General features: G+C 58.3%; 1 protein-coding gene across 1 annotated transcript; it reads left to right on the top strand.

The window, feature by feature from the left end:
- Positions 1-27,963, top strand: DCTN2 (dynactin subunit 2). The gene is made up of 14 exons (XM_084610040.1): positions 1-114; positions 2,217-2,285; positions 21,078-21,174; positions 21,476-21,537; positions 22,847-22,945; positions 23,343-23,503; positions 24,305-24,458; positions 25,370-25,435; positions 25,567-25,605; positions 26,105-26,182; positions 26,683-26,754; positions 27,191-27,293; positions 27,405-27,496; positions 27,627-27,963. Exons 1-14 carry the CDS (start codon positions 79-81, stop codon positions 27,711-27,713), a joined length of 1,215 nt encoding a protein of 404 aa, XP_084466166.1. The 5' UTR covers positions 1-78; the 3' UTR covers positions 27,714-27,963.
- Positions 27,964-27,989: the final 26 nt, after the last annotated feature.

Below are 27,989 nucleotides of genomic sequence, written 5' to 3'. Positions count from 1 at the left end.
CTCTCGCGAGATTGGCGGCTCCTCCCTGAGTTCTGGCCCCGGCGACTCCCGTTCAGGCCCCGACCCGGCCCCGCCGCCATGGCCGAGCCCAAGTACGCGGAGCTGCCCGGCATCGTGAGTGCGGGGGGGGGTCACTCAGGGGGGCTGCGGGGGTAACTGGGGGGTGGGGGTGATTGGGGGGGCTGGGGAGGTGAGGGTGGGGTAACTGGGGGTGAGGGGGGTGATAGGGGGCTGGGGGGGCAAGGGGGTAACTGGGGGGGTGGGGGCTGGGGAGGTTAGGGTGGGGTAACTGGAGGGGTGGGTGAGGGGGGTGATTGGGGGCTGGGGGGGCAAGGGGGTAACTGGGGGGGTGGGGTGGTTGGGGAAGTGAGGGTGGGGTAAATGGGGGATGGGGGGGCTGTGGGGGTAACTGGGGGGGTGGGGGCTGGGGAGGTTAGGGTGGGGTAACTGGAGGGGTGGGTGAGGGGGATGATTGGGGGCTGGGGGGGTAACTGGGGGGAAGGGGAGGTTGGGGGGGCTATGGGGGGAGGGGTCACTTCTGTCCCTGGAGCCCCCTGTGTTGTTGGGTTCTCCTCGCCGCCCCCCCCCCCGGGCTCGGGGCGGGATTCCCGAATGGGGCGTTGCGGTTTGATGCAAGTGAGGGGGTGAAGTCCCAGCCCAGCTCCCCCCAGGGCGCTGCTGGCCTGGGCGCTGCTCTGTCTCATTCTCACGGGGCCCAGCACTTCTCCTGGCACCTGATTTCCCAGCCCCCCCGCGCCAGGCTCTGGGGCTTCCCACCGTTCTCCTGGGAGCTGGTTTCCTGGGTTTCCCTTCCCACCCCCCCGAAATGCCGGCGCTCGCGGTTCCTGCTCTGGCGTTTCGGCGAGTCCTTTGTACGAGGTAAATGGACCCTGAGCAGCTGCAGCGGGTTCCACCTCTCGTCAGGGAGGCGGGGTGGACACACGGCTAGAACACTGGACTAGGACCCAGGAGACTTGGGCTCTGTTCCTGGCTCTGCCCCTGGCCTGCTGAGTGTCCCTTGGGCAAATCGCTTTCCCCTCTGTGCCTTAGTTTCCCCATCTGTACAATGGGGACAGCGACCTGGCCCTCCTTTGCAAAGTGCTTTGAGGTTTCTGGATGAAAAGCACTGGATGACCGCTAGGGACTGCTGTCTGCAGAGACACGTACAGAACTGCTGGCGTTGCTTAGTCTAGCTCTGGGGTGATGTTGTCATGTGGTGTGGAAAATAGGAATCTGTTTCTAAGATGTTTGTCATGCAAATCTGCATGTCCTTGTTATAGGGTTACGTGCCCTCTAACTAAGGCCTGATGGGGATGTGTCTGTCATTTGGGTTAGCCCAAACTTCAGAACGTGCACAGATTAATGATTGGCTGTGCCAGGCACCAGCTGGCACAGTTGAGGTCTTTCCCCAAAATGTTAGGAACTGTTTCCCTTTGTGAAGGAAGCAACGTACTTCCTGGATGTTCAATACCGCCACAACCCACCTTTTAAGATCCATGGGTCCTACACGTGCCCATCACAACGTGTGCTGTTCCTTGCCCAGTGCACTAAATGCCCCTCTGTGGGTGAAACGACACAATCACTATGCTCTCGAATGAACTCGCCCAGAAAAATGATGAAAGACTCACCCGTGGGTGAACACTTTTCCCCAAAGCGATCACTCCATATCTGACCTCTCAGGCCTCGTCCTTGAAGGAAACTTGCACAGCATCTGCAAATGAAGAGCTTGGAGCTCAAATTCATAACTTTGCTAGACACTAAAAATCATGAACTTAATAGAGACACTGGATCTATGGCTTATTACAACAGTCTATAACCCACTAGCCTCCCCCCCTCCCCCCCGGATTTTTCTATTTCTATGCGGTCTTAACTGGCCACTTCACCTTGAATGGTCCCTTGAAATATGTGTTAACAGCTTGTGCTAAACAAGCTGTTCCACCTTGTATTTAGCTGTGACTCTCACAACGTTTCCCAGACCTGAAGAAGAGCTCTGTGTAAGCTCAGAAGCTTCTCTCTCTCACCAACAGATGTTGGTCCAATACAAGAGATTACCTCACCCGCCTTGTCTCTCTAATATACTTCCTGGAAGCAGACGTGTTCTCTGTGCACCTGGCAGTGGGAGGCGGGCACTCACTTTGGATGCTATTCTTCGCAATAAGAGATGCGTCTGCCCAGAACTGCCAGCTGTCCTCACTATAACGCATTTGTGCTTCTAGGCCAGGAACGAGCCAGATGTTTACGAGACTAGCGATCTCCCAGAAGACGACCAGGCGGAGTTTGATGCGGTAAGGTTGTGTGGAATGCAACAGCTTTCTGACTAGCGTTGTGGTTAGAGGACAGTGATAAGTGGGTGTGCCAATCCCAAATCATTTCCAAAGCTGCTTTTGCCCAAATGACTTGCATAACTGTACCGTATTGGGCGTAAACTCCAGCAGATCTGGGTAGCAGAAAGCTTCATAAAATGGTACTGTTTTCAGAATAGTTCCTAGCAAGGAAGGTGCGACAGCCCTCTTCTAGAAATGCTGCCCCCATAAACATCTGTCAAATTCTATTCCTGGCCTTTTCATCATCCCAAAGGAGAAGTTGTGTAAGGCTTTGGGGAAGGAAATCTCTGAAGAGGCCCTTTGCTTTTTTTCATCACTTTCTTCTGAACTGAAATTGGGTCTAGTGGCAACTGGAGAGATTATCTGCTTTAAATACAGTTGAGCTTGGTAGTCAGAAAGGGACTGTTCTCCCTTTGGTGTGAGGTGCTCACCACGTTTGTTTGCTTAAATGCAAGATAGTGGGGTAGGAGTGGTTTAAAATCAGATGACCTCTTGGCATTTTATTTTCAAACTACAAATATATATTTGGGGCATCCTGGAACTCTGTTCTATTAAATATGCCATTGGGCATTCCTTGCCAGGCACAACACCGAAGACATATGGCTTTTCTTGTAGCTATTGAAGCAAATTCGGTTCCTGTACATTTCAGCAGTCTGGCTCTGGCTCTATGCCCTAGGGGGTTGGGCAAAAAATCAAACCAAAACCCCACTGTTGCTAACACTGGGGAAGTCTCAGTGTAGGCCAGGCTTCTGTGACTGCTGACACTTTAAACACCTTCTTGTCTAACTGCCCAGCGCCAGGGCTAAGCAACATGGTATTAAATGGGGAGGCAGGCTCCTGGCGTTGCTTCCTCGAATGGAAAATGTTTCCCAAAAGCCCTGGTGTAGATGCGGCTTTGAGGATGAGAAATGGCAGCTGGCCAAACCCTGTCCAGATTAGAATGAGTCCTCTTTCTGCTAGGAGAGCAGCTCTGACACGGCCAACCTGTTTTTCAGTGATGCCTCATGCAGCTGTGGCCCCCTCTCCTGGGCCCAAGGAAATCCACACCTTGGATTTGTAGCCTGCATGAGGCTACCCAGGGGAAAAGGCCGACGCCGACTGAAAGTGTCCATTAAACTCTCAGTGTTTGTGTCTTGCACCTAGTTTGGCCAGAGCAAATTGTAAAAGCAAACGGGGAGCGCAGGGTCTGTTTATCCTTCTGCGGGAGCCGTGCTCAGCAGGGGAATTGCAGAGCCTCATGGTGCGTTTTCGGGGGTGGGGATTTGTGGAATAAAACGCTCAGAAAGTGCAGGCTGCAGGCACTGAGGGAACAATAAAACCCTCAGGGTTTTGTCCTGCAGGATGTAAAGCATCTCAAAATAGCAGCAGGAATGGGAGTGCCCTGGAGACAGTCTCATTAACTGGACATGGTTGGTGCTGGGGTTGCAGGCTGAGCTTCTGTGCACCACTTTGAAATTCTACTCCCATCATGCTGGCTGCTTGCCAGGAACAGCTTCCCTTGCCCCAGCTGTGTGCTGAAGGTGAGGAAAGGAGCAGTGAAAGCCAGGGCTGAGTGGTGGCTTTGCCTTTGTCATCCCTGCTGCGGTGACAAGTGCTCAGATCAACGCTCAGGTACAGTGGGGTGGGGCAGATCCACCCTGTTGGAAATGAGAGGCTGGGGGCAGGCTGGGATGTGGGGGCAGGTCTCTGGGCCTCAGTTTTCCCAGCTGTAAAATGGAAATGATCCTTTCCCACCGCCCAGGGTAATGTTTACAAAATGCTTTGCAATCCTCTGGAGATAGGCGCCTTCCAAAGCGCACTTGCTAGCTGGAGAGAGAATGGGTGAATTTCCCTGGCTGAGCAAGGACTAATATCATGTGGGTAATTTATCGTGACATATCGCCAGCTGGGAGTTCAATGTTCTTTTTAGTGCTTTGCCCTGCTTTCAAAGTCCTTTTCCTCCCAAGTCTCAGGCCTCTGGGTCAGAAGCCTTTAGCAGGGCATGGTTTAGTCAAGGAGTAGCCGCCATGGCATGGCCTAAGGGTTGTGGCATCTTGTTGTGGCCCGGAGCTGTCACATGTCGGGTCTGGCGCACGAACAAGCGTGAGAAGGATTACGGTCTCTAGCATTTGGAATCTTGCTGGCGTTTCCGGTGCAAATGACTAGACCAGGAACTGGGAGAACATCGCCTGCCTTTGATTGAAAATGAGTTGAAAAGCAGCAACCCAAGTTGGAGTCACTTCTGCAACAAATCTGGAAAGTAGGTCAGGACTTGCGGGAGACGTGGGTCTTTCCGCTTGAATCAGCGTCAAGGGTTTGGCTGATTCACAGGAGCAGGCAGAAGGGGCGTTAAAAGAATGTCCTCCGAAGTGGGAGTGGGAACTGGGCGGCCGCGTTCGGTAGCACCCACAAGGAAGCTAGCGGGTTCCCTTCTCTGAGCTCTTGTGGCCTACCTGAGGGTCTAACGTAAGCGGGAAAGTGGAGCCGCGAGGACAAGGCTGGCTTTCAGATACGTGGTACCGGTGGGAAACGAAAGAGTGTGCGCATCTTAGCACGTGTGTGCACGCACACCCTCCATCAGCCTCCTGCGTAACGAACCGCTTCCCTCATCCAGTCAGAGCTGTAGCTTTCGCAGTTCATCGTGTTCCCCACGGTGCCCTTCCCACTTCCTCCAGCTCGTTCTTGGATCTCTGCAATGAAGTGATCCCGCTTAGGAGTCGATTGCCTCTTTGCTCTGACATAGCACAAAGGCTTCCCCCTTCCTTCGGTTCAGGGCTGTCCTACCATCTTCTCGGGCTGCGACTCATTCCCCTTCGATCACGTACACTGAACGCAGGTGCTGTTGGACCCCACAGCAAAGCCTTTAGACTCTCAGTCAGATGCCCCTCTTGCTTAGCCCGACTGTTTGCTACTCTGTTGTGCTGGGATTTCCTTGAGCCCTGGGGTCCGTGTGGCTTTCGGGGGCAGCGCTGAAGAAGCCCTGTCTGTGTGTGTGCCAGGTTACATGGCAGTCAGGTGAATGGGAGCTGTGGGTGCCCAGAAAGGTGTCCCCTCGTTGATTTTGTTGCTTGCCTTTGGTGAGAGCGTTTGAGTCACTTGGGCTTTCTCTGGTCAGCGTGTTCTGCAGTGAGGCTCCAGATGGCAATGCCATTGCAGGGTGGCTGGGAGCTGGCTTGGCTTGGCACACTCAGTTATCGTTAGCCTACCTGCGTGGTGCGGTGTCCAGCGGTGTGGTACCAGGGTCTGTGTTTGTGTGTGGAGCTCTGGATTGCTGCTAGCATGTTAGCTGTTTGAGTTGGCGCATTCAGGAGGCCAGGGTCAATGATGGTGTAAACTCACCACGGTACTGGAGGCTGGTCAGAAACCAGGCGAGTGAAATACCGAGCAGGCCCCGACACTGCTCTGTACCCGATGTGCGGGGCAGGCAATTCCTTGGCAATCCATGACTGTCCAGCTGCCCCGGACCTGTCACACGATCCTACTAGAGAGCAGGATTTCACCAAAAGAAACGGCCCGCTTCTCCCAGGTTCCCTCTGCCGTGCTGTGTGCCAAGCTGGAGCAGAAGGGCACGGTTCAGATGCTGGCCCATGTGTGATGGCTGTTTTCCCAGGCCTGCTGCTTCGCACCCGGGCACATCCCCGTTGTAAAGCACTCCACAGAGCTCTGCTGTTTTCTCTGAATTGGAAACTTCCACATAAAAGCACAGTGGTTTTGTGCCTTCTCTCGCCCCGCCTGGGTCACTGCCTTGCTGTCGAGGCCTTCAGAAGCTGGGACTGAGACCACGCCCCATTGGGTGTCCCCACCTCTCTTTAATGGCCTCCTGCCTATAGCCAATTTGCCTGCATACTAACGAGGTCTCCCGTAGCCTGCCCTATGGGGGCTAAAGCTGAGCCTGTGCCCAGCCCCACGTCCCGTTCCAGGTAAGCCGTGGGAGATGCTAGTCTGCCCTGAGAACTGGGTCATTGTCACGCTGAGCCTCACTGGCCTAGAGGCAGCTACGCACAGGGACTGGTTGTGCCAATAACATAGGAATAATCTGACTCTGGACCCAACCCTTGCACTGTAGAATAGAGACCTGACTTGTAAATTACACACTGTTATTAAAACAACACAAGCTCAGATGTTTCTGCCCAAACCCAGGGCTAGTGGCTTGTTTTTACCCTGAAGAGGACCGTTTTTATATTCGTTTCTATGTAGCTTTTAATTGGCTTATGAAATTCATTTTCCTGGCAGCATAATCTGATCCAGCCTCCATGTATTACACCTGCTGCAGCGGGGATAGTTCGGTTTTTAATTGCTAACCCTAATGTACTTTTCTCCAAGATGATCCTTCCCAGAACAAGCTACGGGCCTTTTGCTGGCTTCGCCGCTGGCAAGGTTTGGTGGTTTGCCGTGGGACCGGAACAATCTTGTGAAGCTTGGCCGTGGTGCTGGCTCGTCATTTTACATCTCTCTAGTGCAGACTGTGAAGTGCTACCACTCACAGATCTCTCCAGTTATACAGCGGGCAATAAGGATCCCCATGAACAACTCATCCATCCTGAACAAACCTAAACACAGAACCTAAAACAAAACTAGCTCCACTGACCAGAGGAGCAAATTCTGCCCTGGGTTAAAGCCCCGTGTTCAGTCTCATTGACGCCAGTGGGGTTGCGCGGATGTAACTGGGGGCAGAATTGGAACCAAATGCTGCTCTTGCCCGTGTGCCGAGAGACTGCCTGAAGCGTGGGGCTTCCTTGCACTGGTGCTCTGTGCTCCAGGCTCTTCCTGGCTGCAGGAGTTAAGTCCCCAGCCACCACAGGCAAGACATGCTTGACTCTGAAGCGTTTGGGCTGCTTTTATCCTTAGGAGCAGGTGCATGTTCTTCTGAGCTCCAGACTTGCGGTTACAGCCCAGAGGTTTTAGAGCACTGATACCTTGTTCACGTTCTTCTGTCTCACCTTACCCATTTTGAGCCCCGCATGCATGTTACCCAGAGTGCTGCAGAGCTGGTCTCTTGGTAAATAGATCTTCCCAGGATGGTTCTAGCTACCTCTGGACCTGAAAGCTGCAACGATATTGCTGAGAAGAGCAAGATCTAGATCTTGGGTCGGTGGAATTGTATTTCTGCCAGCCCTTGAAACCAATTTCAGCCCCATGTTCTAAATGATATTCCAAACCTGGGAGCCTGAGCAGCATGTGCGGACATGAGACACCTCTTTCTCCCTATGAATCCAGGGCCATCGACAGGATTAACTTTGCAGTATCTAATGCAGCAACACATGCTGGCATGCTCTACGGTGTTTTTATTATTATTCTCTGCTCAAAGGCCTTAAAAGAGAGACTAGATTTAAAAACAACAATCCGTGTTTAACTCAATTTAAAATGAATTGCCCCAGGTTGAATTGCCACAGACAGTGTCTGAATTGGGGACTTTCGGCTAGCTTAGGTTTTTTTCCTCCCGTGCCAGCAACAATGAATGCAAACAGCAGCCTCTGCCCAAGCTAATTGGTAGCAGCTGCTGTGAGCTCTGTGTGCCCGGAATGGCACCCTGGCCTGCCTGCTTCAGAGAAACCAGCCGCAGCCTTGCTTCTCTGGGCGTGTGCGGGGCTTCTGCGACTGGCGTCTTCTAATGGCAACATGAATTAATTATGCTGAAGAATTTCCAGTTGTCTCCCTAGCTAGTGCACTTCGGGTATTGCAGTGAGTGCTCTTCGAGCGCAGACCATAGGGTGGGGCTGCCACGCCTGCGCTCTCCCTGCAGCTCCTCAGACAACCCCTCCCGTTTTGGGGTACCAGCTAATACTGCTTTATTGTGTTGATTTACTGTTGCGCAGTTGAACTTACCTGAGTTTTCCTAATGCTCTTCCCCCCCTGCCTTTTCACTACCTTGCCTGGATTCTAGTTTGCACAAGTAAGACTATTACAACGCTTCTCTTTTGCATGCTTTGGAATTTGATTTTGCATGCCGATAAATCTGCACCATGCTTTGTTGTGAATGTAGCGAAGAGTTTTAAATCCCAGTAATTAGCCTCCCCCCGCCCTGCAACTTGTTGAACTCATGGGGGGCCTGATTTCAAGATGATTGTTGGCTGAATCAAGGTATGGGTTTGAAATTGGTGTGTGGCCCAGGGCAGTGTTCTCTCTCCCCGCACTAAGGCATGTAGCCAGAGCAGAGGAAAACAAGGGATTGGACGTTGGTTTTAGTAGGAGGAAGGTTTGGTTAGCAGGGATTCGTCGCTGGGAGTGGGAAGAACAAAAGAGGTGCCTAAATCCAGGCTAATGCGTCCAAACGGTGCACTGCTGAGGGCTCTGCTGTCTGCTTGGCAGGTGCCCCAGGGTAACTGGCATGAAATGGAGCAGACTCACTGTCCTGCTCTAATTAATACAAAGGGGTGTGCAGGTCCCAGAATGCAATGCAGCCTTTCAAAGATGGCACCCAGCCAAAACTCTAGCCCAGGTCCCCCTCCATCTCCTGCCATGGATACTGCAGCCTCCTCTTCTCGGACACCTGCACCCTCCCAGAACGCTTCTCCTCCCGACTGTCACAGAGTCCCTGGGGGATGCTCTGGAACTGCTCCCCATGAAGCCAGTCAGGACTCTGGGGAAGTCTCCTTTCTGTGAGCAGCCTGTCTTCAGGACACACAGCTCACACAGCTTCCATCTTCCTGGGTCTGATCTCGGAGCATTCGGCATCCTCTGCCCCTCCGTGCGCTTCCCACAGCGAGTCCGCCCAGGCGGGGCTCCTGGGGAAGCCAGAGGGTCCTGTCCCCCAACTTCGCAGTCAGACATGACTCTCAGCCAGCCAGTAAAACAGAGGTTTATTAAACAACAGAAACATGGTCTAAAACAGAGCTTGTCGGTGCAGAGAACGGGACCCCTCAGCTGGGTCCATTTTGGGGGGCAGTGAGCCAGACAACCCCGTCTGCCCTTCACTCCATGTCCCAGCCAGCCCCAAACTGAAACTCCCTCCAGCCCCTCCTCCTCTGGGCTTTGTCCCTTTCCCAGGCCAGGAGGGCACCTGATTCCTTTGTTCTCCAACCCTTTAGCTCTCACCTTGCAGGGGGGAAGGGCCCAGGCCATCAGTTGCCAGGAAACATGTTGTCGGCCATTCTCTGTGTCCAGACCACTGCACACACCTGCCCTCTAGGGCGCTGCAATGATCATACACCCTTACCCCACCACCTAGATACTTAAGAACTGCATAGGGGAAACTGAGGCACCCCCACACTATTCAGAGGAACCATTAAGAACAGTCCCACTTCGTCACATCTCTCCCCCCTTCGAGATCGAACTGAGTGGGGTCACTTTAGCCAGTGACCTGGGGAAGTTCAAAGCCACCAACGTTCCTATGGATGCCTTAGCATCTCTCCCATTCCTTGGTAGGACTTACACCAGGCCCTTCCAGTGTCACGCCCTCCCTTAGGTCGGGGGTGGTCAATAGCACTCGCAGGCCGCATGTGGGAAGGTTTATGCGGCCCGTGCCCTTTGGCCACCCCCAAAACCCCAGGGGGTCAAACTGGGATCGGGTATTCTCCTCAACAAGCTGGCCAAACACAGCCACTTGGACTGTTTAACTTTCTTAACAGCTTTCACTTCATCTGAGACCTTCTCAAAGCTATCCACACTGGATCTTTCAACAGGAAAGTCAGTAAATCCATTCAGAACAGAAAATTTCTGGCTGTTAGGACCTGAAACTTTTTTGATTAAATCACTTTCACACCCTTCAGTTGCAGTAAACTGCTTGCAAAGACTCCATGAGGATTCCTTTCCCTAGGGCTTTTCTATGCAACAATTCACCCCTCACTGAAATTCTGCCCTTACCCTCTTTACCTAGAACTTGCTCTAGAGGAACACTTTCCTGAGCAACAACAGACTCTTTCTGGGTCTCCCTTACATCCAGAATTACCTCTGGCCCATCCAGCGGATTCCTACACAATCCCCTTTCAGGCAAACTTACAGACTTCCTAGATAAAAGGTCAGAAGCCTTCTCCTTCCCTTTGCCACACACAAGTTCAGGAATCTTTTCCTTCTTGCTACAGGTTTCCACACCCTCAGTAGGTAACACAATCACATAACCTTCATGCTCTCCTTGTGCCCTGGCTAGGATTTCACCCTGATTGGACAGAGTTGCGACACCCTTTCCCAACCACACAATAGCAACAGGCAAAATACAAGCACCAGAATTGTCTGGTCTCTGGGATTTTACATAGACACTAACTGGATGCGACCTAGTTACAGGGCCATTCTCCCGAGCAGACACAAACTTAGGACCCTTCCCTTCCTGGGCTTCAGCTGAATCCAGAACAAACTCTGAGACAACTGCACTGTTCTCAAGCATCAGAGTCTAAAAGGCCCCTTCTGTCTGCTCCCCAGACCAAGAAGAGCCGGACACACTTTCTCCTTTCCCAGACCCACAGCTTGGGATCTCATTCCCCTTGTCCCAGCACACAAGGCTGGTCACAGACAACTGCTTGGAGACCAGGGTAGCTCCCTCCACAGGCAAGTCAATACCCCTGACAGACACAGGCACGTTTCCTTCCCTGTCACACTTCTCCACCCAGCTTAACAAGTAAGGTCCAGGGACACTCATCTTCCACCCTCCTCGCCTTCCCACCCTGCTGACTAGACACAGCCATCAGCTCACAAGGCTGCCTAGGCTCATCCAAACTTTCCTTACCAAGCACCTTGCCACTCCCCACAGATCCCCTGCCCTGCCTGTGTCTCCCCCCACTCAGCTGGGGTCTCAGCTCCCACTATGCTCAGCACTGCCCTTGCTGTCCCAGAGGGGGTAGGCAGCGAGCTCGCTGCTTTCCTCACTGCAACAGAGCCAGCCTGAGCCCCCTGTGCGGGGAGCATCTCTCTGACCCACCCAGCCCCAGGGATCTGCTTACAGGCAGGCAGGTAGCCTGAGCCTAGCCGCTCCTCCCTTCTTCTCCCCCCCCCTCCCCCGCCAGCCAGGTCATCTGCATTTTCACTGACCATTTCCCTCTCCACCGATTGGTTCTCTGGATTCAAATTCAAACTCTCAGCCGTTACAGGAGCAAGGCCTGGATCCTGTCCCAAAGAGACACAGTCACCCCACAACAGGGTCTCGCAGCTGGTGTCCTGAAGAACCCCAATGACCAGCCAGCCCCACCCCTCCTGGGTCTGCACAGGGATCTGGGCCATAGGTAGGGTGAGGGGCGTCGTCCCTGGGACCCTCACCCAGCCCCTCAGCATCTGAGGCTGCACCACCCAGGGCCTGACAACAGTTCTCTCTGTCCTAGGATCTCGCCACCCCAGGAATGTCTCCCCATTGACCAACACCTTCTTTTCCCACTGGGGGTCCGAGGGGCCCGACCCCAGGGAACTCCACACAGACATATAGGTTGGGGTCAGGAGTGGGAGCCTGTCCACCTCCCCACCCATCGGGCTGACGGAGTCTGTGGCCTTGGGACCCAGCAAGGGCGCTAGACACCGGGGCTTTTCCGCAGGGTCCCCCTGGTTCAAATCGCCAGCCTGCTCAAAGGCAGTGAGGTGGCATCCACATCCCCCCTCCTTAACCAAGGGCAGCAATTTAGTCTCGAGGTTCCCTGCGGAACTGGCCCCCCGGGGTCTATCCCCACTCACCCCTGAGGGGTCCCCTAGGCCTCTCCGCTCCCCCACCGCCAGTTCATGCTGCTGCTGCTTCTGCAGCTCTTTCTCGGGCTCTCGCTGTCTCCCACGGTCCTCTCGCTCTCTCGGACTCAGCTCCAATCCCGTCCGTCTCGGATCCCCTGATGGGGAACCCGATCGTGAAGACCCTCGTCTGGTCGGGGACAGGAGTCTTGGGGATGCCTGGCTCCCACTCCAGCTGCTCCCTGATCCTGCTCTAGCCCCATTTGGGGTCAGGAATCTGCTCCTTAGGGCGGTCATCCTCCTCCAGCTGCATGATTAACTGTGCTTTGGTGAACTTTCCAATGCTCAACCCTCTCTTTCTGCATAGAATTACAATGTCCTTAAGGAGACGGTGACAGGCCATCACTCCGCTCCTCCCAAGTTGTTGTGGACTCACAGGCCTGTGTGCTCTCAGCTCCCCACGGTTTCCAGGGAGAACCCCTCGTGTGCCAGCCCTTCTCAAGGTCACCACCTCTTTGCCAGGGTCGAGCGGCAGACTCCTCCGCCCCTGGGACCGCTCGCTGCAATCCCCCGGGGGACCCTGTTACTGCAAAAGTCCTTCTCTCTGGTCACACACTCCCAGGGGTTAACCGCCCCGTGAAACCGTCTCTCTCTGAATCTTCAGCAGCACGCCTGGTCCCCGTCAATCCCCCTTCGTTTTACTGATCCCTGGTCACTTACTGCAGGAAGTGCCATCCACGGGGTGCAGTACATCCCACCTCTGCCACCAGTTGTCACAGAGTCCCTGGGCAATGCTCTGGAACTGCTCCCCATGAAGCCAGTCAGGACTCTGGGGCAATCACCTTTCTGTGAGCAGCCTGTCTGCAGGACACACAGCTCACCCGGCTCCACCTTCCTGGGTCTGACCTTAGAGCATTCAGCATCCTCTGCCCCTCCGTGCGCTTCCCCCAGCGAGTCTGCTCAGGTGGGGCTCCTGAGGGTCCTGCCCCACAACTTCGCAGTCAGATGTGACTCTCAGCCAGCCAGTAAAACAGAGGTTTATTAAACAACAGGAACATGGTCTAAAACAGAATTTGTAGGCGCAGAGAACGGGACCCCTCAGCTGGGTCCATTTTGGGGGGCAGTGAGCCAGACAACCCCGTCTGCCCTTCACTCCATGTCCCAGCCAGCCCCAAACTGAAACTCCCTCCAGCCCCCCCTCCTCTGGGCTTTGTCCCTTTCCCGGGCCAGGAGGGCACCTGATTCCTTTGTTCTCCAACCCTTTAGCTCTCACCTTGCAGGGGGGGAAGGGCCCAGGCCATCAGTTGCCAGGAAACAGGGTGTTGGCCATTCTCTGTGTCCAGACCCCTGCACACACCTGCCCTCTAGGGCTCTGCAATGATCATACACCTTTATCCTACCACCTAGAGACTTAAGAACTGCATAGGGGAAACTGAGGCACCCCCACACTATTCAGAGGAACCATTAAGAACAGTCCCACTTCGTCACACTGACCATGCAAACTATCCATCTTCCTTGCCTGGGGATCGGGCCATGTGCCCCCCTCCCCCGAGATTTCCCACTGGCCCACCCTTCAATTCAGCGAGTTCAAGCTTCTCAGCACTAAACGCCCTGGATTGTCTCCCCGCCCTCACTTATCTGGTCTCCTCCTGCTTCCCTCCTGGCTACCCTGCCAAAGTGCCCTCTCCTCGTTTAAACCCCTCTGCTGCCATACTGCGTCCCTGAACGCACGCTGGCCGGGCGCTAGCCTTCACCCCGTAGCCCCGATGGCTGTGTGCTAGCCCTCTCCACATGATCCCAACAGCCGACGGCTGCTGTCCCCGGCCAGCCGCTAGCCCGCGCTGGGTCAGCCTATGGCTGCTGTTCATGGCTTTCCTCATCCTACCCCCTCGGTTGGTAAGATGCTTGGGGCTTGGCTCACAGCTGTCTGTGTCGGGAGGCAGCCGGGCATTGTTATGACGACACAACCAGGCTGCTTGGGTCAAGCTGTAACGTGGCGTGCTGGGACCTGGAGCCTGCTTCACTGTTCAAGGCGAAGGCTGTTGTCTGGCAACACGGTGATAGAGAACAAAAAAACCCCTAGAAATCCCATCTTCTGGTGAAACAAATCAGACTGAGGCCTACTTAACAATTCTTCTGCTCTCCGGGCACTGCTGTGGGGAGCCCAGGGTGACAGCTGGGGCAGGACACAGGGTCTGTCCTCAATTTGTAATCCTTGAAAGTGGCCCGCTGGGGTCTGTGACAGCCCCATCTTGGGGGTGGTTCTTGCTGAGCGAAAAGGACCACCCTGTGTTTCTTTCTGAGGGGCCTGCGTTACGATCAGAATGAACCGTCAATCCGGCGGTTTAATGACATCCAGCGAAGGGATTAGTGTAACTTCTAGCCTGTGAAATGAGCAGTGCTAGACCCTGTGTATCTCCACACGCCCTGTCTGGACGCCCCAATCTATGGGGAATCATCTGAATGATTGAGGTGCGGTATGGGGCCTGCTTTCATGGGTAGCGCTTTCCAATCCGTTGATTGCTCTGTTTTAATGGCGATTGTCTTTCCTGGTGAGTAAGTTCCAGCCCAGCTGCAGGCTGGGTGGCCGGTGCTGGAGGGACGCTCTGGAGGTAAAAAGCAAACGCATCCTTTTGGACTAGCTTTTGCTTTCATTTTCACCCAGGAGCAATCTCGTCCCGAGGAGGAGAAATGGAGCTCTTAATCCCTTCCTCCCCCGAGAAATGGCTCGCGGTCCTTCGCTCCCTGCGGCCTTTCCCGCACCGCCACTGGGGTGGCTCCCAGCCTTTGTCTAGAAGTGGCTGGTGTTTCTCCATGTCATCTCCACGATCCCGTGAGCCTGTGTTGCTCTGGCCTCAGGAAGAAGGTGCTGAAGCGTTAGGCAGGCGACAGGCACAAAGCGCACCAGCGTTTGGCTGTAGGTGCCGCAGAGCCGGGCGGTCCCTGGAATTGACAGGCTACTCTTACTCCCCAAGTATCCGTGTGCACAGCCCCACACACGCACCGGCAGGGTGTCTCCTCTCCTGAGGAGTCTGCACGGATTTTGTTGTTCCAGTGGATCTTTACAACTAAAACCCCTCGGTCCCACCCCCAAACCCCGTCCAGACGGTAGCCACTGATTCTGGGAGGCAGTCTGGTCTGCTGGTTAGAACAGCTGGGCCCGGGTGCTGGGTTCTGTTCACAGCTCTCAGACTGTGTGATTGTAGGCAACTCGGCGCCCCTCTTCCCACCTCCCTCCATTATCCCCACGGGACAGTCCTCTGCCATAACACGGCCCGAGAGCCTCCGCTGGCAAGTCTCGGGGGGGTCGGGTCTTGTGTCCATTACACCTGAGCTCGGCAGTTGCTGGCGTGTTACCTCTGGGGAGGGCTTGGGGGCGACGGCCTGAGGGGAAGGTGCACAGGTCGGGGGTGGGCCAAAACACCCTGCAAAAGGTGCCTCGGGGGCACCTCTGATTAGCTTGCTGGAAGCTGGAGCCTTTGTTCCCGGTTCCTCAGTGGACGGGGTCTCAGCGTGGTCCCCACCCTGCAAAGGGCCCCAGATGCCAGGCGGAATGACCCTATTTTAAGCCATGGCTGAGTGCTGATGATCTCTGAGGGCATCAAATGGGCCCTCTGACTTCCCCCTCGCTTTGGTTTGGGCGAGCAGCCGCTGCCCTCCTGGGCGCTCAGGGCTCGGATCCAGGGTGGCCTCGGGCTCCTCGCTCGACTCCCTTGTCTGTGTGAAGAAGCAACCCCAGCTGTGAGTGCAGCTAAGCGAACCGAAGCTCCCGTCGCATGGCTGCCTGCAGTGTGTGGACCAGCAATGTCGCTTTGTCCTTCCAGGTGGCCAAGGCAGGCAGGTGTCAGTTCAGATGTTTCCCTCTCTGCCCCACACCCCAGTGTTTCAGGATGGGGCCCCAGCTTCCGCTCCCCAATCCGATTGCAGGTGGGGTGCTTTCCTGCTCCCCTGAGGAGGCCTTGGGATACTGGCTAGTCTGAGCCCTTTCCCCTCCTCTCTTGTGGATGCAGTCGTCCACCTGTACATGGGGAGACCTCTGAGCGTGCAGCATCGCTGTGCACCCAGCAGTAACCGGCTGGGCCGGGGCTCCGACAATCCAGCTCCCCTGGCCCCTGGGCTTGGGGCCTGAAGCGGCTCCTGAGGCTGGCACATCTGCTGTGGGCCGTGGGGACGTTTCTTTAGCATCTGGCTCAAAGTCCAAAGGAGGAGCCTTTAAGCCCGAACCGTTGGAGGCTCTTAGCTGAGTGCTAGGGGACATCTGGCCCCACGCCGCGGGGCTTTCATCTTCCGCAGACGGCCGCTGGCTCCACTCCAGGCTTTGGCTCTCTCCCGTTCTCTGATGTCGTGTTTCCAGGATGTTCTCACGAGCTGGGGACTCTTCTGGGGGGTTGGAAGCCTCTGCAGGTCCAAACCCCCCGGGTGTCCTCTTCATCTTTTCCGTAGACCTGCTCTTACCTAGTCAGCGGGCACTGGATATGCGTGAAGGGTGCCGGGCTGGGGGATGACAGAGTTGCCCACCCCCTGGGGAAGGCAGGTGGTGAGGGTGCTGGAAAGAGAACCCTGGCGTGAAACCCCTCCCCAGGGTGAAGCAGTGACTCTTGGCAGTCCAGGGGCTAGGCGATTCTGGGTCCTGTCTCGTGCTGTGCTCCAGTCCCAGTGGCTTGTAGCACAGCTAATGCCTAGCCCCCTCGACCATCCGCAGGCAAGCCGGCTGGCGGAACTAGCAGCCAGAAGAAGCCACCTCTTTAGGGGCCAGGCGAATGCACCCCCCTTTTGCTCTCCCCCCAGGCGGGCTTGATTCAGGTGCAACGCTTGGCGTTCACCGAGGCCCCATCTTGGTTTTCACCCAGCGGCCCGGCTGGTTGGCTGAGGTGGAAGGAGGCCAGCGGTTTGGCTTACAGTCACTCGGTGGAGGATTAGGCAGGGCTCGAACCCGGGTCTGTTGTGACTTCCAGACCACACCCAGCCTCCTGCTGCCCTGGGTGAACAGCCACCTGGAGAGCAGCAGAAACGGCTGAAAGCAGAGGCTGAACCTGGCCGCCGGCTGTGGTGTGAGGGTGCAGAGATGCTGGGCCCTGGGCACCAACACCCAGCAGCTTCCTGCCTGGCTTTCTTGGGGCTGGCGGGAGAGTGTTCTCCAGGCCGCAGCTTCAGAAACGGTCTCCTAGAGATGATGGCGGGTGGCGAGGCGGAGAATTTCCTTGTTGCCCAATTCCCTTTGCTATTAATGGCTTTGAAAATTTCAGCCTAGCTGCCCACCTAGGCAGAGGGGCTGCTGCGGAAAGCACCTCTCTGCCATGTTCTTGCACCCGGGCGTCTGCCTTCGATGGCGTCCCCTCCACCGCGATCCATTCAGCTAAAGTGGGTATTTGTCTGTTATTCCCTGAGCTGGGAGGGGAGAGAGCTGTTTCTGTGCGACCTTTCCACAGCTCCCCCTTTAAAACGCTCCTTCCCCTCCCGCTGCTGCCATTGCAGCTCAGTGATCTAAGCCCCCGGGCTGTGCACACGCCAGCCCGGGAACGGCCAGCAGTTCAGAAGCCTAAAGAGCAGCTAAGTTCACGGGGGGGGGCCACAGCGGGAGACGATGGAGCCCCTGGGCGCGCTCGGGTTAGCTCTGCCCAACGGGTCTAGCTGGAGTGACTAACACACGGGTGCCGCTGGCTGAATCCTGCTGCTCCACGTTCGTCCTCGCCGAAGCTCCGCATAACCCTGTATCTCCTCGGAAAGGGCAAGGGGTGGTAGCAGGGTAGCCCCCTGCCCTAGGACGGCTGCTAGCTTGGCGAGATGGGGGGGTTCCGCGTGGGGTGACTGTGTAAACTGTTGTGTAGTGCATGTGACAACCTTCTAATACGATTTTTGTCTTTTTCTCTCCTCCCCCCCCCCCCCGCCCTCCTAACTTTTCTTTGACTTTCTCACCTCTGGGAAAACGCAAGGAGCTGGTAAGGAGCTTGCCCTCTCGTCTGCTTGAATGTTCTGCTGAGCTAGCAGCTGCTCTAACCTTTTGTCTTTACCGGCCCTTGAAAGAGGCTTCCCTCGGGCACCAGAGTAAAACTAGATTCTGCCCCCCCCCACACCCCCTGCTTGCTGAAAGGGTGTCCCGTAGCCAGTCTGTTCTGATCACTTCTGACCACTGGGCACGATTATTCCCCAGCCCTAGACCAGCGGCTCCCAGACACTCACAGTTCATGCTCTACCTTCAGAAATTGCTCTGGAGTAAATCGATGGCCCGTCAAGCTCCCGTGCGGCCTGCCGTTTGGGAGCCCCTGTCCTGGGCGGCACCAAAGCTCCGAGTCGCCGTTAATAATATCAAAGGGCTGAATCCTGGGGCTGTTGCACCGGCAGGAGCAAAGTGACCCCGGCCACCTCCTGCGTTAGGCCTCGGGTCAGTAAAGTTGTTACTGGCACCTGCCCGAGCAGTAAGCGCAAGGCCTCCTTTCCCCGAAATTCCAGACGCGCCCCAGACGTTCGTCACGGCCTGGCGTGCTGGGGGCAGAGCTGATCCGGTGGCTGCATTTTGTAACGGCCTTTAAAATAGAGCAAACCCGGATTCTACATCCCGCGTTCCAGGACAGGGGCTGGTGGAGCTGTGAGGAGCGTCCCTTTCATTTTAATGGCTGCAAGTCGGGTCCAGTGGGTGAATCCATCTTGAGGGACTGAGCATTAGAGTAGCCCCTTGACTCCCCAGCATGGCCTGAGCCCCCTTTGGGCTAGGACAGAGGGGTGGCCCCTGCCCCAGAGAGCCTCATGATGCTCAGTAGCAGACTTTTCCAATATTAGTAACGTGGCTGGTTAAAAAGGTGTCAGTTTTAAAGCCTTCAGCCCGCAGGACGTAAGCGAACGCCTCAAACTGGAAAGCTCCCGCCTCACGTGAAAACCACCCGGTGTTGCCCTTGAATGGCGAGATTCAGCCCGGCGAGATTTGCCATGGCTGAGCTAGAAATGCCCTAAAACCAGTCGGCGCCCTGGCAGATTCTGACCGTCAGCGGGCAAGCGTGGAGGGACAGTTCCCCGGCGGGGCCGGTTTGGGTTTTTGACCTACTTCGGTGGTCCCGGCTGCCTCGTTAGACCCTTTGTTTAAATGTCAGGGGTTTTTGAAAAGCTGGTTCGTTACTGTGGAGTGCAGAGCAGGACAGGATGGGCAGGGTCCCAGGACGCAGGCCCCTGACCAGGCAGCCCCAGGCGAGAGATAAAGACAAAAGGTTTCTCTTTAACTGTGGCTAACCTGCCTTTGGTGTTCTCCAAGCACTAACCCCCTCTGCACGGGAGAGGCTCCACTCTGGGCCCGATCCTCTGAAGCAGCCTGCTGACTAACTTGCCCTCTGAGCGCTGAGCAAACCCAGTTCAGCAGCCCCCAGCCTCCGCCCAATCCCTCCACCAACACGCAGGAGGCCTGCGTCAGAGCCCAGGCCAGCACCGGAGGGGTAGGTTCCTGTGCCTGAATCTGGTCTCCCCTCCCTGGGGCCTGCCCCTCTGGGTTGAAGCTGAGCTGCTCCGTCTCCCAACCCCTGGAGAGCTCCAGGCTCCGGGGCTGCCCCTTTCCACTAGCCAGGTGAGGCAGGCCGATTGCCAGAGAGGGGCTCGTTCCCAGTGCGGAAGTCAGACTCTCATCATCCCAGGGCCGTCCCCCCACGGGCCATTAGGTGCGAGCCGAGGGCTGGGCTCCGTGCGCCGAGATCGAGTCCTGCTGGTGGGGCGTTGCCAGCCTGAGAGTTTGCTGGGGATTCCCTCCCGATGGGCCGCGGGGGCAGCCCTCTCTGTGCAGCTCGGCGTGCCCCAGGCTGTTTCCTTCGCCCTGCCCAGCTCAGCTTGGCCTGGGAGTCTCCAGACCGGGGCTGCTCGGGGTCGAGCCCTCTGGGGACGGAGCCCCGGCTCTTCTCCCTTGTTTTCACGGCTTCAGGGCGATCTAGCCACCTGTTCAAACTGAGCCGACCTCCTGTTGCCTGTACAGGCCCAGGGTCGGCAGCTGGGCATGGAGAGGAGGATCCCACCCGAAAATTCCTTGCAACTGGGTCCGCTCCCCCTGCGGCCACAGGTCTCCACGCAGGGCCTGGTACCGGTGGCTGGGTGCTGCAGCCCCCCAGCGCTGGGGGCAGCGATGTGAAGTGGCTCCGATTACTCTCTCCAGTGAGCTCTGAGAAGTACCAGCCTGGGAGAATTGTGCAAGGACCCCTAGCGAGAGAGAGGGCAAGATGGGCTGGGGTGAGTGACCCCTGCTGGCAGAGGTGTTGCCAGGTCGCACAGGGGCTGCAGCCCAAGAGGCTCCTCTAGCCCTCAGGGGGGGCACGTCTCGTAAGGAACCGCTCTGCAGGTCTTTGATACCGAGAGCCAGTCACGCCACCCCAGGGTGGCCTGTTAATCCATGGCCACGTCCCGCTGCTCGGAAATCCAGCGGGGCGTCTGCTGCTGCCTTGACCGTCTGCATCTCCTCTTCATTGCACCACGGTTTGCTGGTGGGTGGGGGGTTGAGTGAGTGTTTGCGGCCTGGCCGCTCTGCTCCCTCTCTGCTGGGAGAAGATGCGGTTTGTTGGGAGCCCCTGGGTCCCAGCACAGCGTCTTTGCAGATAAAACCCGCCCTGAGTCTCCTGTCGCTCAGAACGGCCAATCTGCAGAAACCGATATTGATTTCCACGTCAGCATTTACAAAAGAACTGGCCCTGCAAGCCCACGCCCCGTGGGGCCGCCCCCTGCGGTCCTCTCGCGGCCCAGGGCTCCTGGCGAGGCTCCACAGGACTGGCTGGTGCTAACGAGACCCAAGGCGTGTGTTAATATTATACTGTAGCTATCCCCCCCAGCAGGGATATCAGAGCACCCCTTTATCTGCAGGGACATTGGGATAGCCCCCGGAAGCTTGGGCCAGAGGCAGGGCCTGAGCTAAAGGCTTTGAAGCTGTGGGCATTGAGCAGACCTGGCTGGTTTGCATTCCTGTCACCAGGGGCTATTTAAAGGGAGCCCAGCAGGGCATCCGGCTCCGGCGACCCGGCCAAGTTATTAACATCTGGTGGACTCTGCTACTCGGCAACTTCCCCCGTGGTGAGGTCAGGGCAACCGTGCACCTCCTGCAGTGCTAAGGGACCGTCAGAGGATGGGGGGGAGGGAGGGGGGGTCCTTAGGGAAGTGCTCTCAGCTGTTTGAGGGGGGGTGTTGGGGCGGGGCTGGGTGACCCCTGGGGTTTCTAACGCTGGCCTGTCTGTGCAGGAGGAGCTGACGAGCACCAGCGTGGAGCACATCATCGTCAATCCCAATGCGGCCTACGACAAGTTTAAGGACAAGCAAGTGGGCACCAAAGGGCTCGGTAAGGCTGGCATGTGGGGGAAACGCAATCCGGGGCTTGGCCCGTATCCTACATCGCTTGGGAATGTGGGGGGGGGTGGGGAGAGGCAGCAGCCAGAGCGACTGTCCGGCAGCAGAAATGAACCAGGGACGTCCCTGTTGAGTCCTTTGATTGGTTTATTGGGGGGGCACCTGTCCTGGTCCCCGCGGAGAGCCAGGGAGCACTGAGCATGCACAATGGGGGAGCCTCGCAGTGGGGCGCGTGCCAGCGTGGGTCGGTTTAAAGCCCCCAGAGCAAACTCCTCTCTCCTGTTGCTGTGCAGACTTCTCTGACCGGATCAGCAAAGCCAAGCGGACTGGCTACGAGTCGGGGGAGTTTGAGATTGTAAGTAACCGGTCTGGTTCTGTTGCCGTACGGCCTTGAGGGGAGGAGGGCACTGGGCACGCTCAGTAGAGATAAGAGCTGAAATCGGGCACGTTCCTCCTCCCATGCCTCCCTCAAAGGGCAGTTAAACCATCCCTTGAGCCCAAGGGTCCTGGAGGCCAAGCTGGGCTCCATCACCCCCCAAGAGAGGGGTCTCGCCACTCCCTCCCCTTCCTGGCGGCCTGGGCAGGGACCAGAATCCAGGACCTTCGGGGCCCAAAGCAAATGTGACGGGCTAATGAACCTGCCCACGTGTAGCTGGTTTCTCGAAGGCTTTGCCGGTGCTTTGTCGTTGGCCTAGGGTGGAAGGAAATGCCCCTCCCTTGGAATAAAACCCAGCTGTAGTGAACCCTCTGGCTCCCCTCCCTCTGCCTGAGCAAGTGTCGCCCACTGGGGAGCACGCTCGGAGAGGGGCTGCTAGTCACAGTCCCTCCCGGGAGCCCGAGGAGGCGGTGGCATGGCCACCCTGGGCGAAGACTCTCCGGTGCTGGGCAGCGTGTCAGGGCCCCTCGCGGCATTAGAGGGGCTGCTGGTGGATAGCGTGTCGCCCCCAGGAGGAGCCTTCGTGTGAATTTGGCGTTTCTGCAAGAGATGGTGCCCACTAGGGCAGGCCAGGGCCACGCAGGCCTTGTGCTCTGCCAGGGCATCGCAGGCCTGGGGACTGCCGCATCCCCTGGCACGAGAAGCAGACCCGACAGGAAGGGCAGACTGCGGTGCTTTGATCTGGACAGCCGGCCCGTGAGGACTAGGCTGCGGTGGGTTCCCCTGCACCTCCCTGTGTCGAACGCTACCCATCCCGGAACTGGGTAGGGAGAGGCAAGGTGGAAAGGTCCCTGCTAACAGAGTAAAACCAAAGCACTGGCCGGAGATCGGCTGGCCTCCCCCGAGGGCAAGAAGGGGAAGGGACAAAGCCCCAGTGACGCCAGCTGGATTCCAGACTAGAAACAAAGCAATTTCCACAGAGCCGGCAGCCCCGCCAGCCACATGCTGACGGGCGGCAGCCCCCCGAGGAATGCCGAGCATGCCAGCCTCATGGCTTTGCCAGGCTCACTCAGCTTCGGCTGGGCCATTTCAGGTCCTCCTCGGCTCTGAGGCTGGGTTTCCCATCAGCTTCCGGAAGAGAGGCACCCAAAACCCAGCCCGCTATGCCCAGGCCCCCAGAGAGATACAGAGGGAGCCCAGTGCAGAAGCTGAGTTGCAGGGTTAGAATTCGTTGAAGCAGAGCCCCGAGCGGCGGGGCCGTGCAACCTAAACCTCTCTGTGTCATTAGCTAGGGGACGGCACTGGTGTGAAAGAGACGCCCCGGCAGAAGTACCAGCGGCTGCTCCATGAGGTTCACGAGCTGAGCACAGAGGTGGAGAAGATACAGGTAGGAGCCACCTTGGGTGGTGTGCATCGCCCTGTCGGGTGAGACGTCCGGGCTGTCGGCTTTCCCTCTCGTGCACCGTCGCCCTCCGGTCTGGTGGGAGGCAGTGGGGTCTAGTGGGCAGAGCACTGGACTGGGACTCAGAAAACCTGGTTTCTGTGCCCAGCTCTGCCCCTGACCTTGGCCTAGTCACCGCACCCCCGTGCCTCAGTTTCCCCATGTCAAACAGGGAGCCCTTTGAGATCTACAGCTAGATACGATTGCTCCCCTCCCGTGCCGCTGGCTGGGAGCAGACTCGTCGGGGGCTGGATTGTGGGAAGCTTTAGCTGGGAGGCGGCGGGTCCCCGTGACCGCAGAGCCCCGCGCCCCGGCTGTAACATGGCAGTGTCTCCCTCTGCAGAGCTCCGCGAAGGAGTCGGCGGCAGAGGAGAAGCTGAGCCCCGTGGTGCTCGCCAAGCAGGTCGTGGCCCTGAAGCAGCAGCTTGTCTCCACGCACCTGGAGAAGCTCTTGGGGCCGGACGCAGCCATCAACCTGACTGACCCCGACGGAGCCCTCGCCAAGTGAGCTCCGGGGTCTGCTGCTTCCCCGACCCAAGTGTCCCTCAGTGCCCCAGCGAGGGAGCGATTGGAGCTTGGACGTCCCCACCCCGGGGCTCGACCCCCCCTTGTGGCGGCTTCTCACCATAAACCGGGCCCAAATCCCTGCTCTGCCCCGCTCTGGCGAGTGCCCAAGGCCGTATTGTGCCTGCAACGTGGGGGTGGCGGGTGGGAGACTTCAGCCCCAGCACCTCCTGCTGGAAAGGGCCCAGCGAGACCTGCTGACCCCTGGGCAGGCGTGCGGGGCTGGGGCTGAGAGGGAGCATCCTCTCCCGACCTCGGTGACGCCGATCGGAATTGCCCCTAGCCCCGCAGTGCTGCAGTCTCACGGGGCTGTGGTGCGTTTATTCCTGGGCAGACCCTGCCCACGTCCGGTCGCTGACGCTGGCAGATCCCTGAACGGACATGGCAGCTCTGGCTCAGCTGCAGGCCCGCCTTTGCCCTCTCTCTTACCCGGTGGAGGTTCTGGCGTCTTGGCTGTTCGCCGTGGTGGGGACGGGGAAGGAATAAAACCGAGGCCGATGGATGAGGTATTGAACCCACTGGGCTGTCCCGCCTGTAGCTGCCTCGGAGAGCCCCAGGGGTGGTTGCGGGCATCACTGCAGCCTGGCCCATTTGTTGCTGTGGCCACGAGGCTGGCATCTCCCGGTTCCCAGAGCCACATTCCCCATTAAGCCCTCCAGGGACCAGCAGGGCCGTTACCTCCCAGCTGGCGACCGCCACTCGCACTCCCTGGAAACCAGCCGGGTCTCTTCTCTTTACCAGGCGCCTGCTCGTTCAGCTGGAAGCAGTGAAGAGTGCCAGGGGCACCCCCGGGGCAGGGAGGAGCCCGTCGAAGGCCCCTGCGCCCGCGGGGAATATGGTGACCTACGAGCTGCACTCAAGACCCGAACAAGACAAATTCTCTCAGGCTGCAAAGGTGAGTCTGGGGCAGGTCAGGGTTTGGAGCTGTCTGCCAGGAAGCAGTGACCATGTGATGGCAGAACTGCGGGCAGGGCTGGGCACCAGGAACTCCTGGGATCTACCCTTGGCTCTGGCCTGGATGCTTTAGCTCTTGCATCACTTAGCTGGTGTGCCTCAGTTTCCCCATCTAATGCTTCTTTACCTGCCCCCTGGGGGAGGGGGGTGTTAGTATTTGAAAATACCAGCCAAGTTTTCATTTGAAAATCTGTTCCTGGGCCCATAGTAACATCACCTGGAAGATCTGTGGATAGGGCCCCTCTGTTCTGTGTCAGGGCAGAGCGGGGGCCATGCGCAGATGGTGCATTATTTCTTGCCTGGTCTTTGGGGCTGGAAACCAGCTGGCTCCCTTGCCCGGCTTCCCGTGGGGGCCTGCTGGGTCACTCTGCCATCCCCCTGCACTGGGGGGGCTTCGGCAGGCCAGGAGATTCAGAATCTGTGACTAAGGGTCTGGGGGCAGCTCGGAGGTGACGGCTGGGGAGACGGCAACGGGCTCCCAACCGAGGGACGGGCTTCTTGCTCTGGGGCGCCGCAGCCTAGCCCAGGAGCGAGCGGCACCCAGCGACTCTGCTGAACTGTGCTGGCAGCTGGATCGCACCCCCCGGCGGAGCCTGGGGCCCTCATGTAAACCCAGGCAGGTGCTGGGCACGAGCAGCTGGCACCTCTCGCTGCTCGGCCGGCTGGCGTGGAGCTCTGAGTGGCTGCCTGCCCGGGCTTTCTGGGCAGCGACGGAGCCCTGCAGTGAGGCGCTGTTCCAGCACCATGTGCCCTGGCTAGGAGCTGGGCACCTGCAGAGCCCATGGTGCCAGCCTTGTGGGTTGGAGAAGCAGGGCCTGCTGGGGGGATCGCTGACCTCTCCCGTTGATCTAGATAGCGGAGCTGGAGAAGCGGCTGAGCGAGCTGGAAGCCACGGTGTGTTGCGAGCAGGACAGCCAGGTGAGCGCCCCTGCAGGGGGATCAGGCTGGGGCGGATGGACCTAGCTGGCTTTCTCTCCCCACCCACACGCCCAGCCCGGGCTGCTCTGAAATCCCGGATCCACACGCTTGCGTTCTTTCTTTCTCCCTAGAATCCCCTGGCGGTTGGGCTGCAAGGAGCCAGCCTTATGGTAAGCCTGAGTGCTGGGGCGCGCCATGGGGAAGGGGATTTGTAACGGCCTAGCTGGGGGCCTGTGCGAGCTGAGGTCCCTTCCTGGGCTGGAGGCAGCGTTTCCGGGATTGGTCTGGGGTGTGTGATGATGCAGCCTGCCAGGGTGACATCTGGCTTCCCCTGTTCTCAAGTGGGGCTCAGCTGCAGTGGGACAGCTGGGCCCGAGCCCAGCCCCACGAGGACACTGGTGTCCAGCCGTGCGGCCCCAGCGAGCTGACGCTGGCTGTTCTCGGGCTGGGTCCCTGGGGCTGCTCAGTGCAGCCCTGGCCGAGGCTGGGTGGGGTTCTGCTGGGCACGGCGGCGTCCCCTCCTGTTGACGGCAGGGTCTGCCGCAGGAAGGCTCTGCCGGCCAGAGCCCTCACGGGGCCCAGGCGCGCGGTGAAGCTCTGGAGAGATCTCGGCTGGCCGCTGCCCGGGGTCGGCATTTGCTTCTTTCACCCCGTTCCTCCCTCCCGCAGGACACTGTGGAGATCCTGCAGGCCAAAGTCAGCACCTTGGACATTGCTGTTCTGGACCAGGTGGAGGCGAGGCTGCAGGTGAGCAGCTGAGGGGGGAGGACAAGCTGAAATCCCCCCCACTGCAGGCCCCACCTGGGTGGCTCTGGCTCCCTGGGCTCCCATGGGCGCCCTGCGTGCTGAGCCCCCCTCCCAGCTGGGGTGCACTGAAACCGGAACGAGCCCGGTGGGATCTGCCCTGCTGGTAGAATCCTGCACCCTGGGGCTGGGAAGGACCCAGCTGTCTCGTGGGGCCAGATGTGCTGGGTGTCCGCAGAGGGTGCACCTGGCAGATGTTCCCCCACCCCGGTTCCGGGGGTCCAGGGCAGCCCCTTGCCCCAGGGTTGCCTGAGCCTGGCCCCAGCAGGAGGCGGTGCATGGCGTGGAAATGGCACAGAGGGGCCGAGGGACCCACCTGGCCCCTGGTGAATTGGTACCATCCTGGCTTCTGGCCCAGACATGGGCAGGGCTGCGTTGCCAGCTAGTGGGCGGGCAGGGGACACCCACAGCTCTAGGATCTCACGTCTCCTTTCCGCCCCCAGAGCGTCCTGGGGAAGGTGAATGAAATTGCCAAGCACAAGGTGGCCGTGGAGGATGCAGACACCCAGAGCAAGGTCAGGTCCCAGCTGCCCCACGCTGCACCCACACCCCTCCTAGGGCCCCCCGGCCCGAGCCCCTGAACCCATCTACGGCAGAGTGCCCCCTGGCATCTCGAGCTGCCCCTGAACCCATCTACAGCAGAGTGCCGGCTGGCATCTCGAGCCACCCCTGAACCCATCTACAGCAGAGTGCCGGCTGGCATCTCCCGCTGCCCCTGAACCCATCTATGGCAGAGTGCCCCCTGGCATCTCGAGCCGCCCTGCTTTCCAGCAGACCGGCCCCTCGATTGGATACGCCTTGAGCAGCAGCACCAGCAGAGTGGGACAAGGGTGCCCCAGGCTCTGGCGATGCCTGGTACGTTGGGCTGCCCGTGAGCTTGGCAGGGCAGGCCTCGGAGCCGCCCCCTCCTCTGCCTGGCACTAACCCCCCTCTCCCCTCGGGTGCCACCAGGTGCATCAGCTCTATGAGGTTGTGCAGCGCTGGAGCCCCATGGCCACCACCCTGCCTGCACTGGTGCAGAGACTGGCCACCGTCAAGCAGCTGCACGAGCAAGGTGAGGGGCAGGGGCGGGTACAGGCTCTGTGCCCAGCTTGATGGGTGCCTAGGGGCCTGTCTGCCCCAGGTGGGCTCTGAGCTGCTGGGTATTCGCTCTTGTCCCTTCCAGCCATGCAGTTTGGGCAGCTCCTGACGCACCTGGACACCACCCAGCAGCTGATCGTCCACTCCCTGAAGGACAATGCCACGTTGCTGACCCAGGTGGGCCCGGGTGGGGATCCTGGCAACTCCCCCTTCCCCCTGTCCTGGGAGCGAGTGAACCCCAGCGGCTCCCTCCCACGGACCGGGTCCCAACGCCCCCCACCCCAGCTATCCGCTCTCTGTCCCGCAGGTCCAGCAGACCATGAAGGAGAACCTGGTGGCCGTGGAGGAGAACTTCGCCAGCATGGATGCACGGGTGAAGCAGCTCTCCCAGTGAGCCCTGCAGCCCCCTCCCTGCGGTGCCACCCACCCAGCTGCTGCGGGGGGTGGGAAGAGCTCACCAGACCCTCCGCATTACTTGTAGCGTGTCTCCTGGCCCCTGCCCTAATGACCCAGGGTGGGGACAGAGCCCAGGGCCTGGGTGCTGGCTAGGGGAGGAAGGAACACCCCCCTCGGCTCCCCAGGGGGTGGGGCTCGCGCTCATCAACCTGTAAAATTATTTACTATTAAACACTGTCTGCTCGCAAGCCTGGCACGGTGCCCTGCTGCTTCT

Source organism: Lepidochelys olivacea, assembly GCF_965140295.1.
Source record: "Lepidochelys olivacea isolate rLepOli2 genome assembly, chromosome: 20".
Classification (NCBI taxonomy): domain Eukaryota; kingdom Metazoa; phylum Chordata; order Testudines; family Cheloniidae; genus Lepidochelys; species Lepidochelys olivacea.
This window is presented reverse-complemented; position numbering and strand designations above follow the sequence as displayed.

Excerpts from the sequence above, each read along its gene's own strand:
- DCTN2 (XM_084610040.1), top strand. The coding sequence starts at position 79 with ATGGCCGAGCCCAAGTACGCGGAGCTGCCCGGCATC. Across the intron at positions 21,538-22,846 it reads AGTCGGGGGAGTTTGAGATT|CTAGGGGACGGCACTGGTGT; the intron begins GTAAGTAACCGG and ends CTGTGTCATTAG. Across the intron at positions 26,183-26,682 it reads AGGTGGAGGCGAGGCTGCAG|AGCGTCCTGGGGAAGGTGAA; the intron begins GTGAGCAGCTGA and ends TTCCGCCCCCAG.